The 23,530-nt window shown below is 35.7% G+C and overlaps 1 protein-coding gene across 13 annotated transcripts in view; it reads left to right on the forward strand.

Moving 5' to 3' along the window:
• FAM19A5 (family with sequence similarity 19 member A5, C-C motif chemokine like) overlaps positions 1-23,530 on the forward strand; it is a 524,445-nt gene that overhangs the window by 197,883 nt on the left and 303,032 nt on the right. Inside the window, exon 2 of one of the 13 annotated variants that reach the window (XM_017745998.1) lies at positions 22,200-22,354. The exons of the other annotated variants lie outside the window; for them this stretch is intronic. Coding sequence (XP_017601487.1) covers positions 22,318-22,354 — 37 coding nt within the window. The 5' untranslated portion in view covers positions 22,200-22,317. The remainder of the gene's footprint in view (positions 1-22,199; positions 22,355-23,530) is intronic. 13 annotated transcript variants of the gene reach the window in all.

The following is a 23,530-nucleotide window of genomic DNA, read 5'->3' on the forward strand; positions in this document are numbered from 1 at the left end:
TGCCCAGGCAGAGGCGGTGCCCCTCCCACTCCTGTGCACCCTGCTGCTGTCTGGAAAAAGAGCAGGGCACATCCTGCAGCCTGGCACTGGCACCACATTCCCACTGGAGCTGTGGGCAGCTGCAGAGTCATCTTGGGGGCAGAGCATAGAGAGGTCATGGCTTTCTGCTGGGTGGGCACTGTTGCTCCCTGGTTGAGCTGCCAGAGCTTCACTGGCTTTCGTTAATTATTCTTTTCTTGTAATTATTTATTACAATGAAGTATTGAAATAAATGATTTAAACATCGCCTTTTTTGTTATTATATAATTTGTGGAACATGTTTTTAAAAATATGTGAAAGACATCTATCAGTAGTTTTGTGTTTGCATTACATTTGCATATTTTAATAACGTGTTTCATATGAACACATATTTGCAGTTTTATGTTAGTACCATGAAGTGGACTTTAGACAACAAAACCTGTTATATTAATAGGTGTTTTAAGATGACTTTCTTATATCCTGTTGGAATGGAGTGTGGGAGGTAATACTTACTGCTATTAAATTTATCTGGCAATGTAGATAATGCTTGTATTAAAAGTCACTTTTTTGTAAAGCTATAGGGCACTAGCTCTTGGGAGATAAATACAGTTTTTTTGTTAATTGTGGCACAATTTATTGAGAAACTCTTGCACTTTTCTGTCAAGTTGGTTCATAGACTATGACTCTTTCTTATGAGAATTACAGCTCTTTCCAAAATAACCAATAAAGTCAGTAAGCACTGGTTAGTGTTAAGACCTTGCAGTATTATATTGAGAATTCTCTTCTCAACCTGTATTTCTAGGTACAATTTAAGTGCTTAAACCATTACTACAATTACTTTTTTCATGATTCCATGAACAGCACTGAATATGTCTAATGGTTGTTTAATAAAAATATAAAACTTCTAGCATGGGCACATTTTTCATCATCTTGCCGTGCTTAATAACCAACTACTAAATCATTTATAAATCATTACAAGTAAATCAACAAACCAGAATCAATAATATAGAATTATTAGTAGCTTGCTCTTTTGGAAAAATTGTTGTTCAAGGAAACAAAACTACTTTTTTTCCTTCCATGGAAAATTAATTTCACCTATGCTTGATTTTTATTTTTTTTTTTTTTTTTTTAGTTCTGGCAAAACTAGATTTGTACGAGGAAACTAATTTTTTCTTTTCATAAGGAATATCTATGAATGAGAGGCATGAACAATCAACAGTCATTGCTGGACCCAGATATCATATTGTATGATTTCTCTTCCATCAGTTTCCATATGAAGGTGACCACAGCTGCAGTGTATACAACATAACAAATCTAGGTCAAGTACCAGATTAATGATGTCGGGCACATAATTATGAAAATTACAGAAACATTTTCTTTTCTTTCGTTATATGTTTTCTATACATAATATTACATAGTTTACAGAAAGGTAATACTATTTTATGATGTAATTTTGCATCCAGGAAATGCTGTAATCATAAAGCACTGCTGTGATATCATGAAAAAAATTGCCATGTACTCAGCATAATCCTTCAGATTATAGACAGAAGTGTTCACTTAGTTAATGTTTGTCTGAACAGTTCCTCCTCCATCTCAGTTTAAAAGAAAATAAGTTAATTTTTCACTGGAGATACTTTTAAAGGTATTTAAAGTAAAAAAAAAATATAAACAAAGCTTATCACATATATAGGGCTCTTTACACATTAAACACAGCTGTGTTATATTTAACAGTATACTGTATTTAACAGAAATACTTGCCATATCTGTGTTACTGCCTTCTTGTCTTGAGGGTGATGTATCTGAGGAATACATGCCTTAAAATTTATAGTTACCAGCCATGATTCTTCAATTATTTGGGTAAGGGTATCTCCAGCCTCATGACTTTCTTGCTTGATAGATCCCAGGGCACCAGAAGACAGAAGGACTCAACGTTTCTGAATATTTCAAGTGAGAGGTAGTTTCATGATTGATTCATTTGGTATCAATTATGGGCAAAATGTTAACAGTCTGTGTAATAAGAGACAGAAATAAGAGAGTAAAGGGGAAAAGATGTATTTAAGAAATAGTAAGACTTTTCTAGGTAGTTAACATTTCACCAAGGAATTTGGTTTTCTTGAAAAAACAAGTTTGGTTGATATATGGTTGCATATCAAATATGATATATTTGATATGCAAATGCAGCATAGTTTAGCCTTTGTAAAATGTTTAATTTAATGCCAGCCCAAAGCAATTACTGATCATATACCGATTTTAAAATGCAGAATCAATTGCTCAATGAGGCACTAAACATTTTGGGGAGGAAAATTTTAAACAAAGGAAAGTTATCAGTGGTAAGTCTTTAAATTAGGCTATTTCTTTCAATTAATTTCAAATTAGTTCAGACTGAACATCAACAGTGACAGCAGAGTAATTGAGCTACTTGAATAAGTAGAGCAAACTAATAAATAATTATTGTGGAGATATTTTACCTTGGTGTCAAACAGTGGCAGAACTAATACTCAGTTGTGGTTGTTCTTTTTCATATTGAAAATAAAGAGTGAAGAAAAGAAACCTAAAGCTGAACTCTTGGTAGGAGAAAATGACACAATTTCAGATGCATCTGAATACGTTTAGCTTATCACAGATATGACTGAGAGGTGGCTTGCTAACTGTGTCTAAAACACTTAGTAATAAACGGCTTTTTAATTTAGCAAAGCAAGTTAGTAGAAGCTGAAGCCAAAATTCAAATTAAATATGTGGCAAACACTTTCAGTAGGGAGGTGATTAACTGCTGGGACAAATTGCCAAGAGAAACAAGTGATTTTTCCATCACATGAGGTTGTCAAATTAGAACTAAATAACTCTCAGGAAATTATTTGACTCTTGCCAAGAACAAATTATTGGTCTCAGTTCATTGTTGACCAGATGAAATTTTAAAGCAGGTGGTTGAGATAGTGGAGCAAATAATTCCTTAGTTTTGTAATGTAAAATCATAAGGAATACTTTATTTAACTTGCATTTGTTGAATTATCATCAACATCAGGAACTTCATTGCAACATAGTACAATATCAAGTTGGTGGAGTGTTGTTATTTTGTGGGATATTCCCATTCATGCTATAACATTCAGGAGATGCTCACTTGTTATGTACTTCATCACATCTGGTTTCAATTATGAACTTTTTTTTTGTTGTTCTTAGAAGCAAATGATTGTAAAGAGTCAATAGCTCTGTCAGTAGAACTAAACTCAGTATTTTATGCCAGTGCAAAATATTAAATTCTGTCTTAGTGGTGCAGAATCACTGAGTATCACCAAAATTTATTTAATGGGTCAAATGGGAGGGACATGCCTTTAAACTTAGGGAATTGGCTTGGTTACCGTGTGTGGCACGCGCATATCTTACTGCAGTATGCAAGCACATGATGCAGAAATAATTGAAAGAATTAGTGCAGAAATCCTGCAGTCCCTTTTCAACTCTCCTTTTGTGGTTAGATATGTATTTCAGTTGACTATCATTGGATTTTCTTCAGTACTTCCACCTAAATGCTGCAATGTAAGTTAAGAATATTTAACTGCCTGAAAGATTAATTGAAGGAGTCTTTATTAAGCGCATGAGAATATTTAAATGGCAGGTGATGGTATTGTATTAGCGATCACTTGGGAAATTCCAGATTGAATTATGAGAAGTATGTGATTTAGTAGATGCCTCATGTCTGCAGTCCGTGAACATCCAGTGGAAGTGACCTGAGCAGGACACTGTGTAGGTTGAACTTAGTGATGCTTCAGTAGGCATTGTAAAACTATTTTGAGTCTCAGTTTCACTGTAAGGGTTTTAATAACAGGGCTTAATTTCTCCACCATTTAAGTTTAGTGCATTATTTCAAATACAGTTTTATGTTTCAGAGATGCAACATTATTGTGCCATGTTGAAGGGAAAGTGGTGCAAAGTGAATTGGATCGATCTGCCAGTCTTAGCACACATGCCTGTGCTTTCCAAGCTATTAGAAAAATTAATAAACTCACTCCTTGAATTAATGGATGGGCCTGCAGGACACCATCAGACATAAATTTTGAAGCTGAATTATATTTACATTGCTATTTGTACTGTAAAATTAGTAAAGGTTATTAATTCTATCTGGTCTTGATATTATCAGTTTTATACCATAATTACATGCACAGACACACACAACCTCTTGAGAGGAGTGCTGAAACGCAGGTACTTAAAAGTACATGAAGGGCCGAAGCAAATGTTCACAAGTTACCCTGTCTGTCAGTTTTATATTTTTTTGTCTTTACCTGTTGGTCCTACTGCTCATCTTGACTGCATGATGGGATCACTGCATTTTCTGTGACTGTGCAGTACCACTCAGAGTGTAAGGAGTTTCTGTCCCAGCCTTTTAAAGACAGAATCCGACAGTGACAAAATCAGACTTGTGGTTGTGCCTTTAGATCTCTGCTGCAAAGATTTTCAGGCTGCCCAACATTCTTTAAATAACACATTTTCTTATCATATAAGAAGATGGTAGTGATGGTGCAGTTCTTCTCTTGTCAGTGATGACATCACGCTGGACAAGATATGAAATGTTGTGAACAGTGCCATCATGAGCATGTCTGATAGATATTATTATGAGTGAAGAGGTGTGTATGGAAACAGTGGAATGGAACAGCAATTGTAGGACTTACCTATTCTGAATGTGTTTCCACAATCTATTTTCTTTTTTCCTTTTTTTTTTTGTTTGTTTGTTTTATAGGGTTTTTTTTAGGATATAGTGATTTTTTTCCCCAGCTGTGAAACGCGGACTCCTCCAAACCTCTGTGTGTGTATTTTCCTTCAGTTCTTTGCTTTTCTGTTGGGTTAGAAGAGGTTCCCAGCCTCCTACTCACTGCCAAAATAGGTTTTAGTAACTATTTATTTTTAATAACACATTTCATGGGCTTCAAGATCACTTTTAGAGAATGATGCTCCTCAGATTGTAGACAATACAGGAAAATTAAATTTAAACATAACTTTCTATCATTGAGTTCACATTTTAGAAATCTCTTCCTGTTTGAATCATAGTCCTTTATATTGCTTCACTTACAGTGTGGTAAGTATATTTACTGATCTTTAAAGGATCTGCTTTCTGCAGAGTGGCTAGCAGGACAAAGAGTGTCCCAAATTTGGAATATCCAGTCTTTCATCACTTGACCTGTCCTTATTATTATAAGTGGTGTACTGAAGAACTGAAGAAAGATCTGAATTTGCAATTCTGGTTTCTTTTTTTGACATTTACACCTGGGTAACTGAAAGTAGATCATACCCTGAAGAAATTAAAGATGAAAGTTACTAGATTTTTCAGTTCACTTCCCACCACATATTTTCTCCTTTTAAATATCCCTAGGGAAGGTGCCTCCGCTGCCTTTGTCATGAAATTATAGCATAAACTTTATTAGTGATCTTAAACAATGAATCTTTATAGCATTATACTATTTTTGTAGCATCATACTGTATTTAAAACATAATATTATTGTTAATTCTTTTCTGTGTTACTTTAGATCTTCAGACTTCCAACCTTGGGCTTAGTTGCTCTCATTTTATCCCATTGCAATGACCACTGTATCCAATTCTGTAGCTGACATGTGACAAAGGAGCACAGATACAGTAAACACATGTTATTTTTCACATCTTGTTTTAAGGTAAGATGGGCATATTTTTTATAGATTGTCTTTTCATAGGTTTTTATCGCATGGCAAGTAGAAGTATGGCTCAAAGTCTGTGCAGCTACCATCAAAGTGCATAGTTTGCCAGTCTTTAATGCGACTAATTCCTAGCCAAAACATGTCCTGCATTTTCAATGAATCATAATTGAAAAATTATTATGGTGACAGGAAATTTAAACAAAAATGTCATTTCATATTGCTGTTGAAAAGCCAGTTTCAGTGACAGTTTTAGAATTTCAGTGAGAAGACATCAATCTGTGGTGACAAGAATTGAACAGAAGTGTAATCATGAAAGTGTTTTGGGTTATTTGTTTAACAGCAGTGGTTGTTAGGATGATCTATAGATGTAAAATGTTGAAAAAATGTGTTTATTAGTAATAAATATTTGTTTGATGACAATGAGACTTGGTGATACATGCTATAAGAAGTTTCCAGTGGAAGCGTTGTGGAAAACACAGTGAAAAAGTGTTTTTTTTAGTGAGCATAGAAGGCTTTCTTTTCCCTCAGAAATACCCAGAACCTACATTTGAAGTCCTAGACACCAGTGTTTTGTACCCATTAGCTGAAATGAATGTGCATACCACATCCCCAGTTCTTTTCCACTACCTCATTAAGATTGTACAGAGTGTAAAGTACTAGTAATACAGACTTAATCTACCACTTCTCCCACTGTTCCTGAAACTGTACTCACAGTAATTGCTTATTCTGCCTTAGAGAGTGGTGTGATTCAATCAAATCCCACCATTTAGGTTGGATTTAAATTTCGGACAGTACAGAGACTGAGAGTTTCTACTGAGAAAACATGCAAACAACTGTGTTGAAATTCAGTAATTAGGGAAGTTCTGCTTCAGTTCCTAGATCTTACAAGTAGCCTTTATGTAAGTAGAGTCTCCAAGAACACACTAATAGGGGAAAATGCTCCCCAAATCTCTGTTCAAATGGGTAGGCGTCCTGCTCCCCACAGGTTCCTGGTACAGATGGGGTAGTGAAGAACTCTGCAAGATTTCCCTGTGGGTGGCACATAGTGTATATAAGGATAATTTCCAATTACTTTTTTTTAAGTTAATAGTGACTAATTCTGCCTTCCTTGGATGGGTATTTCACTTCAGTGATCTCGGAGATCGGAGCCTGCAGTTGACCTTGAAGTTCATTATATACGTCACTGTCTTGAAGCTCATGCTAATGAGATGTGTCAGGCTTTCTGGCCCTGTGTAGAAAGGAGTTCAGCTACAAATAATGTAGTCCAAATGCATATTTTGCAACTTGCCCTACAGAAAGAAAAACAACATGAACTTCTTTTTGCTTGTGTGGCTCACCGAATAACTTAATCAGGAGTTTCTAAACACAGTTAAGTAGCTGTAAACTCTGCAAGCTACTACAAACAGGAACATAAAGGAAAGGTGAAGAAGGTGGAGGCACATCTTGAATCAGTGGTTTTGACTGGACTACCAAAAGGAAATTAAATGAGCTAGACCAGCTGCAGGGGTCCTGCAAAACATACTTGTGAATCTGCAATCAGACAAACTGATATTAGTTTGTGCAGTATACATAGTCCATACCTTAACCTATTGTTAGATTAGTGGTGGGTCAGTGCTTTGAGCCTTCAAACAACTTTAGCCTCTGTCATATTTCCTTAAGGATATTCCTTTCAAGCCAGGAGAGGGGGAAAGATCTGGATCCCTGTGGTTGATTCTTTATAATCCAATATGGTGTATATACATATTTACAACCTCCTCCTCTTCATTTTTCTGCGAGTTGTTATCCTCGGAAAACACCCTTTAATTTTAAGGCACTGGATTTTATTTAAGCCAAGGCTTCCTATCTTTGCCCCAGTATACGTGCTAGTTCTTCTTACACTTTTCCCAGGCAAGCTGTCTCTTTTTATATTGCCAGGATGAGGCCTTTCAGGAAGAATCCTTGTTTGTCCATATGACAACAAAGTGAGCTAGAAATCAGCTGTTTCAACAGATTGTCTTACTGGATAGCTAAGCATGTGGGAAGCAGTTTGTCTGCTGAACTGGAGCCACCTTAGATTAACATAGCTGTCTTATTTTCTTCAGATGCCTCCATCCCTAGCATTTGCAGCCTGCACATCTAGTTGCCACCTAGAGTTTCATTCTGGAATCCACCAACCTTGCAACAAATACCCCTACCAGGTGTGGCGCTGCTTTTGTAGGAGATCTTTTTAAGTCCTTATTCAACTTTGGTTCCTAAGATTTTATCAAATATATTGTGTTTTGTGGGGACTACCGCTCGGAGTAAGAGTAGCATGGGAGAAAGAAGGACCACTTGGCTCTAGCAGTCCTTCCTCAGGAATTTATCTGACTGCAAATTTACAACTTTTCCTCCTTCTGCTTGGATGTTTCAAACCTAAGACTGAGGTAGAGTTCTGATTCATAGCCAGTACCATGGAGAGGTGGAGATATGTACTTTTCAAGCAACATGGACTCTACACTGTGAATACACATTTAGAAAAAATATATTGAAGCAGGAATTACAGAGTGACTTACCTTTATTTTACTTTGCTGCAGGATTATGAATGACAAATAACGGGAATATATATAGATTCCTCCCAAGTTATAAAAGGTCCTCTGGGATGTTTTATTTTGCCTCATCTCGTGTGTACTAGCAGAATGGAGTGATGTTAACTGAAAGAGGTCAGCATATGCTCCAGCTAATCGTGGGTGTCAGTAGAGCACTTACAATGCTGTTATAAAGTACTTTGATATCTCTAAGATGCGTTATCTCAGTTTCTCTATAGGCCATGTAAGCTGAGTCAGTTCAGAATATGTGTTTAAACAATTCCTGTTCCTTCCTACAACTAAGCAGAGTCAGGATACAGATTAATTATGCTTTGGTTCGCAACTTAACGTTGTGTCCAAAGTAATTTATTTCTTTCAAAATAGATTATTTAAAGGCAAATGACAAGGGCAAGATTGTTGTCTTCCACATAAATCCCTTTAATTGCTCCCATAACATATAAAGCATGTATTGAATTTTGTATTAAAGAGCAAACAGAATACATTTGAATCTTTACTTAAAGTAACTTATGATATCAGGGGTATACATATAACATTCATGTTTACGAGCATTATCTATTTTGTGAACCATTATGTGTAGATACAATAATTAAATCTTTAGTCAGACAAAGAAAAGTTTGTGTTTCACCATAGCAGTTTTTCTTGTTCAATTAACAAGCAATCCCAGAATTTTATAAAATATAGTGTATATTAGGTCTTAATTGAGTTATGAAAGCGTAGTATCTTTCTACTACCTGAGGAGGCTGGGGGAGGAGTCTGAAATTCATTACATTTTTGGACTGAAGGCTACTTTTCTTATTGTTGGGTTGGGGTTTTTTCTCCTTTATTTTTAGCTTGAGTAAGATGGACAGGTTCAAATGGTAGTTCTCCGAACACTTACTAGCCCAAAGGCATATTTCCTACTGAAATAAATTCATGTTCAGCAATAGCCTTAAATTTCAAAAATCTTAAATAAAGCTCTTAAAATGCAGGCATTTATGTATAAATCAATGTCTCTTTATTTATTCATTGTTCACAACACCTTTTCCTGAGCATTGCCTCAGTTACTTGCTATACAAACCTATACAGGTAATTGTATAGATGTGCAGGTTGACTTACTTCTCAAACCTGTGTTTAATTAGTGCATAAATTCATGGTCAAAATGTTTCATTTCACTGTTTTGTTTGCCTAGGCTATGCATTATAATAGTTAAACTCCAAAGTCATCTTTAAAACATAATTAAATGATACATGTTTAGGAAAATATAATTCCATTATTTGAAAATCTTCAAGATAAATGAATTACATGGACAAAAAACCTGCAAGTTGAATCTGAGCATAATCATCCTAGGGAATGGACTGATGTGATAAAAAAAACAAGAAAAGGAAATTTGTTCAAGATAAATTAGTGAGTAGGAGCTCAAAATAAGTGCACTAGAGGCCTTCAGAACCCAGATGCTAGATTTACCAGAGAAAAGCAAATAACAAGTAGGAAAAAAATTGCCAAAAGTGATAGTTACATTCTATCCAAAGATTGTAATTATGCATTTTAAAAACAGAATTATAAGCCAAAATAACCTTTCAATGCTGTTGGAAAGAAAGATTAATTTTCAGTTCAGCAGAATTTTTTAAGTACTGTTTTTGTTAGTCAAAAGTGATTGACATGTAAATGCAACAAGTATTAAAGAAGATCAAGAAAATATAAACCATATTTTTACAAAGATAGGATTAATACTGAAGCACACGTATATTTTCAGATGAATAAAACCTTTGCCTCAAAGGACTGGATTTTAGTTTTGTAATTTATTTTATTTTAGTGAAATGACACTAACAGCAGATGGAATCTGTCACAATTTCCTGTAGTAATCTTCAAAATCTGCTGCAAATCTTTAAGTAACATGGAGAAAGATGAAATTTTCAAAATATTCTTGTCTAGTGTATTGCCCAGTAGAGAAGAGTAGGATTATTAGTTAAATGATCTTATTGTTGAGAATCTTCTTCTTTTCTGCGTTCAGGGAATACATTAAGGATATTCACTTAGTGCTTTCGTGCAAACTGTAGGTTTCTCCTCATGATAATAGTAACTGAATTTGTCATAACATAATCAATAAAAGATCAAGATTGCTTCTGATCTCCTTGATTTAAAGCTTCACTCCATAAAAACCTTTAAAGGATAGTAGTGATGGGATTAGCCCCATTTAGTACAGATTTGAAATATAAACTTTTATGTAAGAATGGCTAATGTATATATGTTATTAAATTACTGTTGGGAAATAGAAAAAAAACACACAAAAAAAAAAGGTGACTGATGCAAAGTTTTATATGCCTTATGTCTCATAAAACAGTAAAGTATTTACAAGATTGGTACTCTGTATGTGACTTTTGAATAAATTTGGAGAGCAGTACTCAGTGAGATCCATATAGCACTCTGGTTTTATGGCAAGCATGTAGCTGGATTTGCAGCTGCAATGCCCTTCAAGCATTTTGCAAAATTTTATTTCATTTTAATGCTTGTTGGTTCTGAAAAGTATTTGGGATATTTTTGTTGATGAAAGTACTGTTCATTGATGATATTAACAGTTTTAAAGGCTGTCACTCCACAGCACTTTTTTTTTCTAAAAGGTAGCTTCTTTTGCTGTGGTGCCGTGATCCTGGGCAGCATTTAGGAAGTGCAAAATTCATACGGTGTATTTCACTGTGATTAGAAATTGGTGGTATAAGGCATCATACCATGTATTTTGCATATTTTTCTACATAAGGCATGTATAAATGTTGCCACATCATCAGTTCTTTGCCTAAGTAATTTCCTCAACATCAGCTAATTTCTGAAACTGAACAACAGATTTAATAACTCAGCAATATAATGTTCTGTATTATGATTTCATGGCAAAGAGATTGCCTGATTTTGTGTCAAGTTCTACAAAACCTGACCTATATTTTAAATAAACTTGTTGTGGTAGGCCACATAGGCCAAATTTCATCTGCTGGCTGCCAGTGGTCCACAATCTGCAGCAGGTATTGTGCAACCACACTACAGTAAAATTTACCGTTTCACTCTCTGCAGCTGAACTGGGTGTTTGCAGAAAATTTTGCAGGGTACAGTGAGAAATTAGTCAAAAAATCCTGGAAATTTCTGGTTTAAATTCTTCAGTAAAGCTGTTTCAGTGTCACAGATGAAAGGTAGATATGTTGCTTGCTTTGCATTTCACTATCAGTAGAACACACAATTTGAGGAGTCAGTTTTCATGCTTCGTCTGCACTTATACAGCATTGTGAATAATTAGGGTAACAGTATGTGGTTTGAACTACTGTGCCAAGTTGTCGTATCTTGTTTCATTGACACGTAGGGATTGCAAAGTTTTCTGAAAAGCAGAGTATCAGTGGTGTGCACTGATGTTAGGAAGGACAGCTGATCGTCCTTAATTAAATTTGTGTAGCAAAGTCTCATTAGGGGATGCTTATATTTCCATGTAATATAGTCATTGCCTTATGCGTACCTGGTTTCTCCAAGGAGTGTTGCAAATGCACTTACTGTTCCTTAATGTTATATTTTGCATTTGGATCTGTGATTTAGATGACAAATGTGAAAAAGCACATGTTGCCAGAGAACGTTCAAGAGACAAGCTGTGAAGTCTAAAGAACACAGGTTATTCCAGCTAAGGTTGGCAGCGGCTTGTGCTTAAAAGTTTTTCCCCTAGCATGTGGTTTTCAAACTTATACCTGAAGAATATAGGCTAGCATTTGACTGATACAGACTGTTATTTTCCAGTTTATTACACTGAGGTGGAAATTTTATTTTCACTCTTCCTCTTCTGGTCAGGTACTGGAGCAGTGTCCAGTCCAAACAGCTGCAGAACAAGATCACATTCAAATTCCACCATTTTGGTGATTTTTCAAACTCTGATTATGGGGACATGTAAATTAGTACCATAGAAGGTTGTGTTAAAAATGACACAAAATATTTATTTTTGTTGGTGGTATGAATCTCTCAACACTGAACTTGGACTAGTTTATATGAGCAGACAATAGTATCATACAGGGTCTTACAGTTCTTACTTCATCAGTGGAAAAACCCTGCTGTGTTCCCAAGCAATACTATGGAACGTTCTGGTCTCTGAATTCTTACTCACCAGATCTCGTCATATGTCATCTGATTTGATTGTCCTCTGATAAGCATGTGACATTGTTGTGCTGTGTCTTACACAAATTCCTTACTTAGCTTTGTGTAGCTAAGATTTAGCAACACAAGTTTATTCACAAACACCTCTCGTGTCATTGATATTGACACGTCTGTGCAATACCAGTTGAAATCCAGACTGATGTAATTTGTGGCCCTTGAGATCCCAAAAGAGAACATGGCAAAGACCACATGCCTGAAGTGTATTTAAATGGGGAAAAAATGTTCTATAATACACTTCCTACTTTTCCTTGATGAGTTACTTTATTTTAAAGGCAGAATAGGTGTCTAAATGTCAGTGGAGCAGTGGTGTATGTTTTAGAAAAAACACACCATCTTCCTAAAACATTAAAAAGAAATCAACAGAAGAGCAGTTAAAGAAAAACAACTTCCCAGCTAAAATCAAAAGAAACATTTCAGACACCAACAATCATCAGCTGTCTCTAAAGTCTGGTAAGTTTACCCACAGTGATACTGACTTACTGTTCTGTTGTCTTAATTCATAATTTCTGAAGTCAACATAAAAAAATGGCCTTAAATACTGCAGATGAAAGGAATAATGCCTCATTGGGCCAATTTCTATTAGCTTTGTTTAAACAGCTTTATTGAGATTGAGAGTAGCAAGTGAAAAATGCTGACTAAAATTTGTTTCATGCCTCCTCATAAGGTACAAGGCAAAATGTAGACATTATTACATTTTCATTCAAGCTACACCTCCAAGGACATTTCCTCAAATCCTCATTAAACTCATTCAGAGTGATTTCCTTTTTAACCAAGGTCAGGATGGTTGTATTGCAAATCTTTGGACACTGTGAATGGGAATTCATAAATCCTGACATTGGGAAGCAAGGTTGCTCTTGCCCTACATTTAATGAGGAAAAGAACTAAGATGAAAAAAAAAAAAAAAAGAGCAGGCTTCTTTGCCTGATGGTGCTAAAAGGAAGACCTAACTTTTCTGGAATCAAAAAAAGTAAGACTTTTTTTTTTAAGCAGGTCACAATGCATTGATGAAGTCTCCTGTGATATTCATCATTTATATTTCCAGTAAGCTGCTATGTTGCCTGCAATCACTTGTCAGCTTTCCTTTTCTATGGTCTGTTTAGTCTGTTAGCCCACCAGTTAAAATATATCCTGAATAATTTCTACATTAAAAATAAGAACAGTTGATAAAATGGTTACTTTAGGAGATACATGTCTCACAAACAGAATGGGTTTCTTTTCATAGATGTTGTAAATAAATCAGATTGTGCACCCTGTTGGACAATTATGGTTTGCTTTTTCTGCTTTTGTTTGCTTTTTATGTGTTTGTTTGCTTTTGTTTCCTTTTGGTAATACATTAAGCTTCTTAGCAGGAAACATGTTGTTTTTAATTAAGGAGAAATTATTTTAACTAAGCAGCCAGTATGAACATTTTGAAGTAGACTCTGGAACTTATGGTGTTTTTGTAACAGTGGCATCCTCTTTTTAAATAAATAATAAAAAAATCATAATGTGAGCTGGTATAGTCAAATCATTCAATATTGCTGACCAATTACTACTAGTGAATGGTTGTTTTCAGGAAAGATAGAACAGTCACAGCAGGAAAGTGAATAAATATATTGGTATCAGTCTTTGACTGACAATTCAGTGTATTTGCACTTCAGCGTAGATAAAGTCATCCTAACTCCCTTCTCCATAACAACATACAGGTAGTAAAATTAGTCTGTCTCACTGTGTGTTGTGTTCCTTTGTCATTGCTGCTTAGAAGATTTTAATCTCTCACAGTCAATGGGACATTTTTTTTCATATTCAACGGTTTGGTTTTTTCTGATTGAAGTAAATAACTAATGAAACCTGATCCTTAAAAGTGCACAGTATGGTAAGAGTGCTTAGGAGTGGAAGGTGCTGGATTGTTTGCTGCTACTTAAGTACAACACAGAATTTGCCTTGTTTTCTGGGGATGGATTTTAGGTCCCATTCTTTAGGTGGCATTGTAGTTAACTAAATAATTTTTTATTTAAAATATTTATTTTAGCTGTCCCAAGGATATTTCTGCATCTCCCTGGGAATGTGCAGAGTTCATCTTTTTTATCTCCTTCACTCAGTGATCTGTTTGCTGTCTCCAGATTTCAATGCAGTGTATCAATTGCTCTTTACTTAGTTGAGAGAGATGGTGTTGAATGTTGCATGAAAACGGTGTAGGCGGGTTGTTTTTTTTCTCTCTCTCTCTTTCTTCATTTTCATTATGTTTTCTGCTCAGTAACTCTTTAGGAGAGAAACTTAGTATAAGAGAAATGGCAGCTTCATATCAGTAACAGGCACTCTAGAGCCAATCCTCTGCAGAGCTCTATCCCACTTACCTCTGGGCATTAAGGAATGGTGACATGCTTTCAGTCAGAAAAACTGCAAATACTTTCCCATCTTGTAGTGGAGACTATTAAGTAGGTTCTTTAGAGTGTCTTGTTTGTCATAACACTATCTTTTTTATTAAATTACAGCTGTTGTACTGATCAAACTACATCAATTTCAGTACAAAATGAGTGAAAAGCTGTGATAGTTTTGTATGGCAGACTTGTGAATTCAAGGAGTCTGGCATACTGAGCAGAAGAAGTCAGCCAGACTTCTGAAAGGAGTCTAGGCAGATTTTCCCAAAACTCTTAGGTATTTTAGTATGAGGAGGAGTAATATAAAATAGAAGTTGTCTTTTTGACACCAGTGTCACTCCAGTGTAATAGTTGCTTACCAGTTGCAGAGGTTGCTTGTGCTTACTGGCTTTACATGTAATTCCATTAACTTTACCATAAGATGTTTAAGGTACAAATTAGGCCCTAAGGTATTCAGGACCCTTAGAACTCAGTGGCTGAAAAGCCAAGGCAGATTCAAGGAACAGGTGATACGGAAGTGTATATGAGCTCTTTTTGTCAAAATAAGTGATGTTCAACAAAAAAATAAAAATTAAAAAAAAACCACAAAAAACCCAACCCAAACAAGCAGAAAAGAAACCAAACAAAAGCCCCATTACTGAGTAATGAACTGTATGCTTTTTAACATCAGAAATTTTTTAGTACCAGTAATGTTAAAATTCTATATAATGCCATTATAAGTCAGTTATACTTTATTATAAACATATACATTTGATTTATATATACATATACATGAAGGTAATAGAATTAGTATTAACTGGGAATTCAGCTTTTTTTTTTTTCTTTTAATTTAAGATGTCTACAGAGGCAAAGTGAACATGACTTAGTTTCCCTGCAACAAAATCATGGTGTTTTTACAGTAACAATTGTAAGCCTGGCGATTACCCATACCCAAACTTTTTTTTTTTTTTTTTTTTTTGGGAGGGGTGGGGGAGGGGATGGATGGGGGAGAAGGGAGGTGGAACCAAAACCATAAAGAAAGAAAAAACAAACCTGATGATCTTAAATACATAACAAACATACACACAGCAATCATGGGATTCCAAGGGAGGGTGGGCAAGGAAGAAATGTCAGAGTGTTTATCATACAGCTGTGCCAAAAGTAAAGGCTGAATGAATGAGATGGAGATTAAAGCCAGTAGTTCTGAGCCTGTATTCAATCACTGCAGTCACTCTGTTTGCCTCCTGCATGCTGATGAAGTGTCATGAATGGCCCCATGTACTTTCATTCCAATATATTTCAGGCAGTAGTGATTATTGCTTGTACTCAGCTAAAGCTTGAAATAACTGCAAGCTCTTGCTTAGCAACAGAAGGCCTCATCTTCTCTCTCGGGACCACTAACTCAAAAATGTGCTACTTCTTTTAAAAGTTAAAGTTAGAAGGGGTAGATGCTTTATATTCATTTCTTCACATGGTAATTTAAAGGAGAAACCACAAACTAAAGCCAGCAAATGCCTTTGTTTCATAAATAATTATTGACTAGTTTATGAAGTTCAAATCCAATTTCCTTTATAACACATTAAACTGTCCTGTAGTTGGATAATTTTTATACAGGTATTGCTTTTATATGTGCTGAGAGAATAGAATCAGTTTATTTCCTTTTAAAAAATAGTGTATTTTGATAAAATTCTTTGGAAGTCATTCATGCATCATTAAATCATTTAATGTTTGTGATTATTTTTAATGTTTAGACTGCAGTTTGTATTTTTCAGTGATCTCTCTTAAAAGGAAAATGACTGCACATTTGTTAAATAAATGACAAAATGCAGAACATTGTTTGAGTTGTAGATTTCCAGCAAATGCACTGAAGAATTCATTAAAAGATACGGCAGCATTATTCTAGTGTGAATTATGTGCTGCTCTGTAGGTTTCTATTTTTGGTTACCACAAGATGGCAAAGCAATGAGCACACAAATGCAAGGACGAGTGAGTTTCATAATAATGCATTCTACATTCACACTTTATGCACATCAAGAGAGAATCCAAGCACAGCAGGGGTGACAATCACTCCAACAGTCTTTTGAAATCAAAATACTTCCTCAAGAATGTCTTTCCAGGGCTAATTACACTCTTCTATTGTGGTTCTTGTATTGGGCAATATAAAATGTTTACACTGTCTCTGGATACAACCCCATCACTGGAAAAATGGAAGGTAAAAAGTAATCAGATTATTAAATAGATTTGTTCTCTTTTTTATTTTGCTGGTTCTAATTTGTGTTTAGGGCTTAAATATCAAAATCCATTTCCTTTGTCACCAAGGGACTTTGGCAAAGATTCTAATTTTTCACCAACTCCAAGAAAGTCTACTTGAGAGTTTTTGCAATGTGGGAAGGATTGGTTGCCTAGACAGCTTGAGGGTTTTCTCTTTTTTACTGTTTCTTTTTTTTCTTTTTCTTTCCCAGTTGCATACTGATCATGCAGTAACCATTACAAGTGGATTTTCTAATAAGAGGAAGGCAAAAAACTTGAGACATGGCTTATCCCAGGACAGGATAGGGTGTGACATGCATCTGTGGTTGTGTGTATAGCCATGCACTTATGCGTGTAGGAACGTATATCCAATCTCAGTAACCACTATGAAACTCTCTCTGTGTAGGATATAAGATATCAGTTATGTAATGTTTAAAAGGAAGGAGAGAGAGTGTTTAGGCTTTATAACTTTTACCTGACAATGCATAAGTTTATGTGAAGGGTTAAGCAAGCAATCCAGTCTTGACTTTTATTCTTGTCTTTACTGCTAGGCTTGGTGAAAAGGATAGTTAGTAGGAAGGACTATCAGACGAAAGTGGAAAAGGGAACCATTAAATGCCATTTTTCATGGCATTCTGTAAAAGCTGGTAGCTCACATCTTGGACAGGTGGTCCCTTTACTGGGTTAAGAACTGTCTGGATGGCTAGTCCCAGAGAGTGATGGTGAATGGTGTTGCATTCAGTTGGCATCTTGTCACTAGTGGTGTCCCTCAGGTATCAGTGTTGGACCCAGCCCTATTCAATATCTTTATTGATGATCTGGGTGATGGGATTGAGTGTAAATTCATGGATGACACCAAGCTGTGTGGAAGTATCTATTTGCTGGGGAGTGGGAAGGTTCTACAGAAGGATCTGGACAGACTAAATCTGGATCTGTACATTTCTAAATTTCTTCAGTATGGAATATCCCCCTACAATTTCTAGGTATTCACAATTTATAGTATGCACTATACATACAGATACTACATATATACAATATTTATATCATTTATACATGTAGTTCTATATTCTCTTAAGGAGTTTAGCATTGTCAGAAATAGTTTATTTGTACACCTTACTCTTATTAAGTCTTTGGATCTGTTACTGTGTTTGCTTCTCTAACAGCGACCAGCTTCATTTGATTGAAGATACCAGAAATCAGGTATTAAATGTAATGACTTTGGAATAAGCTTCTCTCATATCAGCAGAGAAGTTTTGTTGATATTAATATCTGAAATTGGGAAACAGTAGAAAATAGAAACTGTCTACTTGAAATTGCTAGAATAGATGTGGTGTGTCCAATGTGTTTTAAAGACTAAAATGTCAACAGCCATAAGGAAGAAGCTATGCATACAAGAGTATAGACACCGTGTGTACTCATTTATACCTGCAGCATACACTAGTGTATTCTGGAACATTATTTTCATCATTTAATCATAGAATGATTTAGGTTGGAATGATGCCTGGAGGTTATCTACTCCAAGAAAAATAGAGAGACTGTAGAGTTGTCATACAGTGCATAGTCAAGTGCAACACTGAAGAAGTGTGCCTCTGGTTTTACATGTACCTCTACCTCCTGATCTCAGGGCACCTTTGTTCCGAGCTGCTGCCATGGCTCGGGGTACATAGAAAGTCATACAAAGTGAATGGTTCTTAAAACAGAGCTTTCAGTTGGCTTAAGGATTCATTTGATGTATGTCCTTGGTTAGAATGACAGTTATTTAAGATGCAATACAAATTTGTTAAAGGACTGGTGCTGGGAGTGTGGAGACTTTTATACCATTGATTTTTTTTGTCCATGTAGTTAGTGGTAAGACTTCCATTGATTTTATTGGGAACGGGATTAGTCATTGTGAAAAGATTCATGTTGTACAGAAAATGTGCTACTGTTTTCACTTAAGAGTAGGGAAGGATTGTAGTTCTTTAATTCATTAGGTTTCAGCAGATTAGAAGAACTGAATTTTGATTAATACCACATTCTTATGGCTTCAGCTCTGGGCTACTGTGAGTCTGATGGGGTTGTAGTTTCACTGCAAACAGTGTTCTATCCTCCTGTTAACAAGAGCAAAATGGTTAGCTAGTACAGAAGACATATGACAATGTCAGAAACTGAATCCTAGTCTTTTGATTGCCATACCTGTTTAGCACCAAGACTATGTAATCTTTTTTTAATACATTCCTTAATATGGGATTGTGATGTTCTCTTTATTACAAAACTGCTGTGTCCCTCTGCTGTTATCCACCCCAGCATCAGACTGAAATATCCACGTGTTCATCAACATACACACAAATAATGTGATGCGTAGTTACAGCTGTGATTAATCATTCAGTTCACCATGCTTACTTGCCCCTTAGGTAATACATGCTTGTGTTGGCCTATTTTCTGTAGAGATACCCTGCCCAGTCTTTGGTCTGAATGATTGGATTTGTCTTAGTGTCATAATCACTCTCCCTTTAGCTGTTGCTGTATAAATTCTGATTACCTATACTTAATTAAAATAACTTTATTTTGTTTGAACCTAATACATTTTGGATTTGAGGCATTTAGACAAAGGTTATATGGCCTTTCAGAAACCCTTTTTTAATGAAATATTTATTGCTAGCTTTTCTGTTCTGGTTCCTATCAGCTTACCCTCGGTTTTCATTCAGGTTTCTATATTGCCATTGGGAAAATTAAAATAAGAAGGGCAGGCCATAAGTGGTCAACATGACCATGTATATCTCATATATGTACATTAGTTGCTTGACATCATTCAAGTTTTATTACATCTGGTGAGTGCAAACATTCATTCAATAAATCTTGCTTTGCTGCTGTTTTACTCATCCCTGTGGGATCATTCTCCTCTCAGTGAGTTTTATACTTTCTCCTGCTTTCATACCATTACCACAGAAACACAATATCAGTATCACTGATCTAAACAACTGAAATATATTCACCATTAGGAAGGCAGAAAGTGTTAATGCTTCTCCATAATGTTAACAATTTTCCTTCAGCTTTTCCTCTGTTTGAGGAGCAGCATTTAGTTACGCTCCGTGCTCTTTACCTTGACAGCTTTCTTCTTGTCCTCTGCACCAGAAAATTCTGGTCAGTGCTACTTCAGTGTAACCCATGGAGCTGATCAAATTTCACATCTTAGCTTTTCTTGTTAGAGTCTTAGCTGATAAAAGATGGAATATAGTTTATAATGGTTTATGATGCACTTAATCCCAAATTTAGGAGGAAAATTTAGTGTCATCCACCAGACACAATCAGAACACTGAAACATTGTCTACAGTCATCATTGTGGTGTTAAAGTTCTAGCAGGCAGGTGAGAATAAACAATGCAAAATATAGCCAATACCAGACTCAGATGTGTCTTTTATTTTTTGCATATGGCATTCCCTTAGAAATAAATGGGAGTTCTTCTTACACAGGTAGTTTCTGCTTTGAAATTTTTCTCTGGGTTTGACTAAAAGTTGTATATTGTAAAGTAAAGATATTGCATCCATTGACTATGGTATGATAAAGAGCAGACTTAGTGATTCACTCGGTGTGATTAGTAAAATAGTATTGTGTGAGGAACCGTAGCAAATTGCTTGTATCTGATGGCCAATATGAGAAGCAATGCATTCTGCATACTCTTCAACACATCCTTCTGTGAAGAATGTCTGTGTATGTATATGTGTATGAGATTATCCAAGTACATATTTTGTTGTGTTTAGAAAACTTAACCACAGTCTATTCTATGTCTTAGAAAACATATTTCATGATGGTACACCGTGAGTAATAGCAAATTTAGTTCATCAAAATGCTAAGCAAAATGGTGTCGGGCCTCGTTTTTGTTCCTTTTTATTAAGGACCTTGAACTAAGGAAGTATTATTTATTAGGCATTCATTGGTAAGTTGATGGCATAATTTAACTTTTTATTACCTAGTAAAACTGATAAGCAGTACATAAAAAGATGGATCTTGTTATAGACGGAATAATAATAATAAAAAAAGGTTCATTTAAAGCTTTTTAAACGGTCATCAGTGTAAAGTCTTTTTGACATTGCCTTCTATGGTATGAACACATATCATACCACATAATTTTTGCTTCTGTTGATAGATTTGTGTTTGTTTTGCAGCCACCGAGTCCAGCAGTAAATGGATTTGTACAATTAAAATATTTTCAGGTTTTCAGTAACAAGGTTGTTTCTACATTTAATTTGAACATACATGGTGGACTTTCTTTGAGCAGAAACCCCTCTATAAGTTGTAGAGTTGAAATAATGGAGTTGTGAGTGTGCAATTGTTGAACACTTAGTTGTGTAAATGGAAGGCATTGTTCCTGGTTAATGGGACACAGGAGGAGATGCTGTGTATGTCTCTAATCTCGAGCCCTTTACTGATTGGTAAAGGTGGGTGGGATGACTGTTGTCCTTGTTCGCTTCTCACTGTTTGGGTAGCCTTGGATACATGAGCAACTTAAAACCTCTTTTTCTGACACCCTCCTCTGAGTTGTGCAGAAGAGAATCTTATCCCATAAATGGTTATCTTCTTAGAGGACTAGAAATAAGGATATAAAAATCATGGATTTTATCCATGAAAACTTTTCATTTCAGCATGCACCTGTTTCATAAGTCATTTTGAGCAAAACAGATAAAAATGGAAAATGCAGCAGTGAAGCTGGCCCAGATAGAAAATCACTCCTCCAAGTCTGCAGAACATCTGAGAATAATAGCCGACATACTCATGCTTCTCTGTCACATTTGTGTAAAACTCTGTTCTCAGACAAACCTTTAAAATGAAAGCCATAACTCAAAATCATAAGTTAAGGAGCCTGTCAAGTTCATGTCTTCTGGTTGGTGCTGAAGTTTGGTATTATTCTAACAGAAAGGATATATTTCTTTTGCATACTATATGTGTATTTTTAAACTCTTACCTTGGTGCTGTACCTGCAGTAGTGTGGCTTGTGTGCTGAATGTAGCCATGTGTTCAGCATAGCACCTGAATGAGGTGCACCCTGTGTTAAACATGGAGGAACTGCTCCTGTGGAATCAGTGATGAAACTGAGAGCAAAGCAAGAAGAAAGAACAGACACAGAAGGTACTAGCTGTTCTGTTCCAGTCCTGATGATGTGCTTGATTGGAGCACTCATGCTAGCATCCAGATTAGTTGAGCATATGCACCATAAACTTCCTTTATGATCACTGCAGGCACACTACAAGAGATGCAAATTCTGCCTGTTGAAGCTTTGGGCTTGAGGATCCTTTGTCTGCTCAAGATTCTCAGCGTGAGACTCTGATTTGGATTCATCCATAATACTTCTAATTAATGTCATATAGTTTTCAGTGGGAATATTTCTTCTCAGGTATAGTAAGACATTCAAAATTCTTGAAATTTGTTTCCTTCTTGGATATGGATACTGTTTTACTTCAGAGCTTCCTTTTTTTTTCAGTGTTTACTTTTGCTGTGTTATTAAGTTTATATTTTCCTGTGGTTATGTGTGAGCTGTTGTACCTATATGTTCGCAGCAAGTGCAGCATAACAAAGTCTTGAGAGACTTTATTTTAAATGGAGAATGTTTATGGACTTTTTCTGTAAACAAAAAAGATGGCAAAATAATTGCCCTAGCTACTAGAACATTTTCTCTGCTGTCTAGTGACTTCAGGGTAAGCCTGCCATCTGGATTGCCAAAAAAAAAAACAACTGCATTACAGTGCCATTACTAGAAAGAAAATGTTTTAGGGTTTTTTGGTCATAGTCTTTTGCGAAGAGGGAAGATTAGTGTTACAGGCAGTAGAGAAAATAAGCAGCCTTATTTTAAAGAAATTATTTAGATACTCTAACAGGACAATAGGCTATTTAGTGTGATCATATTTGTCCTACAAAAATGACAGAAAATTTTCATAATTTGAATTTCTTATTCATAAATAGGTATGAGTTAGCATATGGCATGTTAACAAGGCTGGATAGTGTTAGGTAGGTGCTGTCTTAAGCTGCCTACTTTGGCCTCCAGGTTTTGAAACCTGCTACAGGCGCGGAGTAATGACACAGTTCTTGTTACATAGGATATAACTTAGTTCCTGGTGGATGGTAATTAGACTTTGGGGTTATTATTTCTGCAGTTTAAGGACTGAGACATATCAACAGGATTCAACAAAACAAAATTTCAGTATGTTAATTCATTCCTGCATGACCTCTACTGGACCGAATTTTATCCAAAATCTGCTGTTGAACCCCAAATCTTGCAGTCCATATTTTGATACAAGTAGGATGGCCAGTTGTATAATGACTTTTTAAAGGCCGTGTTTCATTTGTAAGTAGTTTTCAAGTCCTTCTAGAATAACAAACAGCTAATCCTAGGATAGTGGTTTGACAGTACAAAAGAAAGCCTGAGAAGTTAAAAACTGTTTACCTGAGCTGCTACATTATATCTACTTCTGATATATGACTTTATCTGCATGTTCTTTCAAAATGATTTCATGCTCCCTGCAGTGACATATTTTGCTAACACAACAGACTTGTTCCTTCCCGACATACAGCT

This window comes from Corvus brachyrhynchos, unplaced genomic scaffold (genome assembly GCF_000691975.1).
Source record: "Corvus brachyrhynchos isolate BGI_N302 unplaced genomic scaffold, ASM69197v1 scaffold239, whole genome shotgun sequence".
Lineage (NCBI taxonomy): Eukaryota > Metazoa > Chordata > Aves > Passeriformes > Corvidae > Corvus > Corvus brachyrhynchos.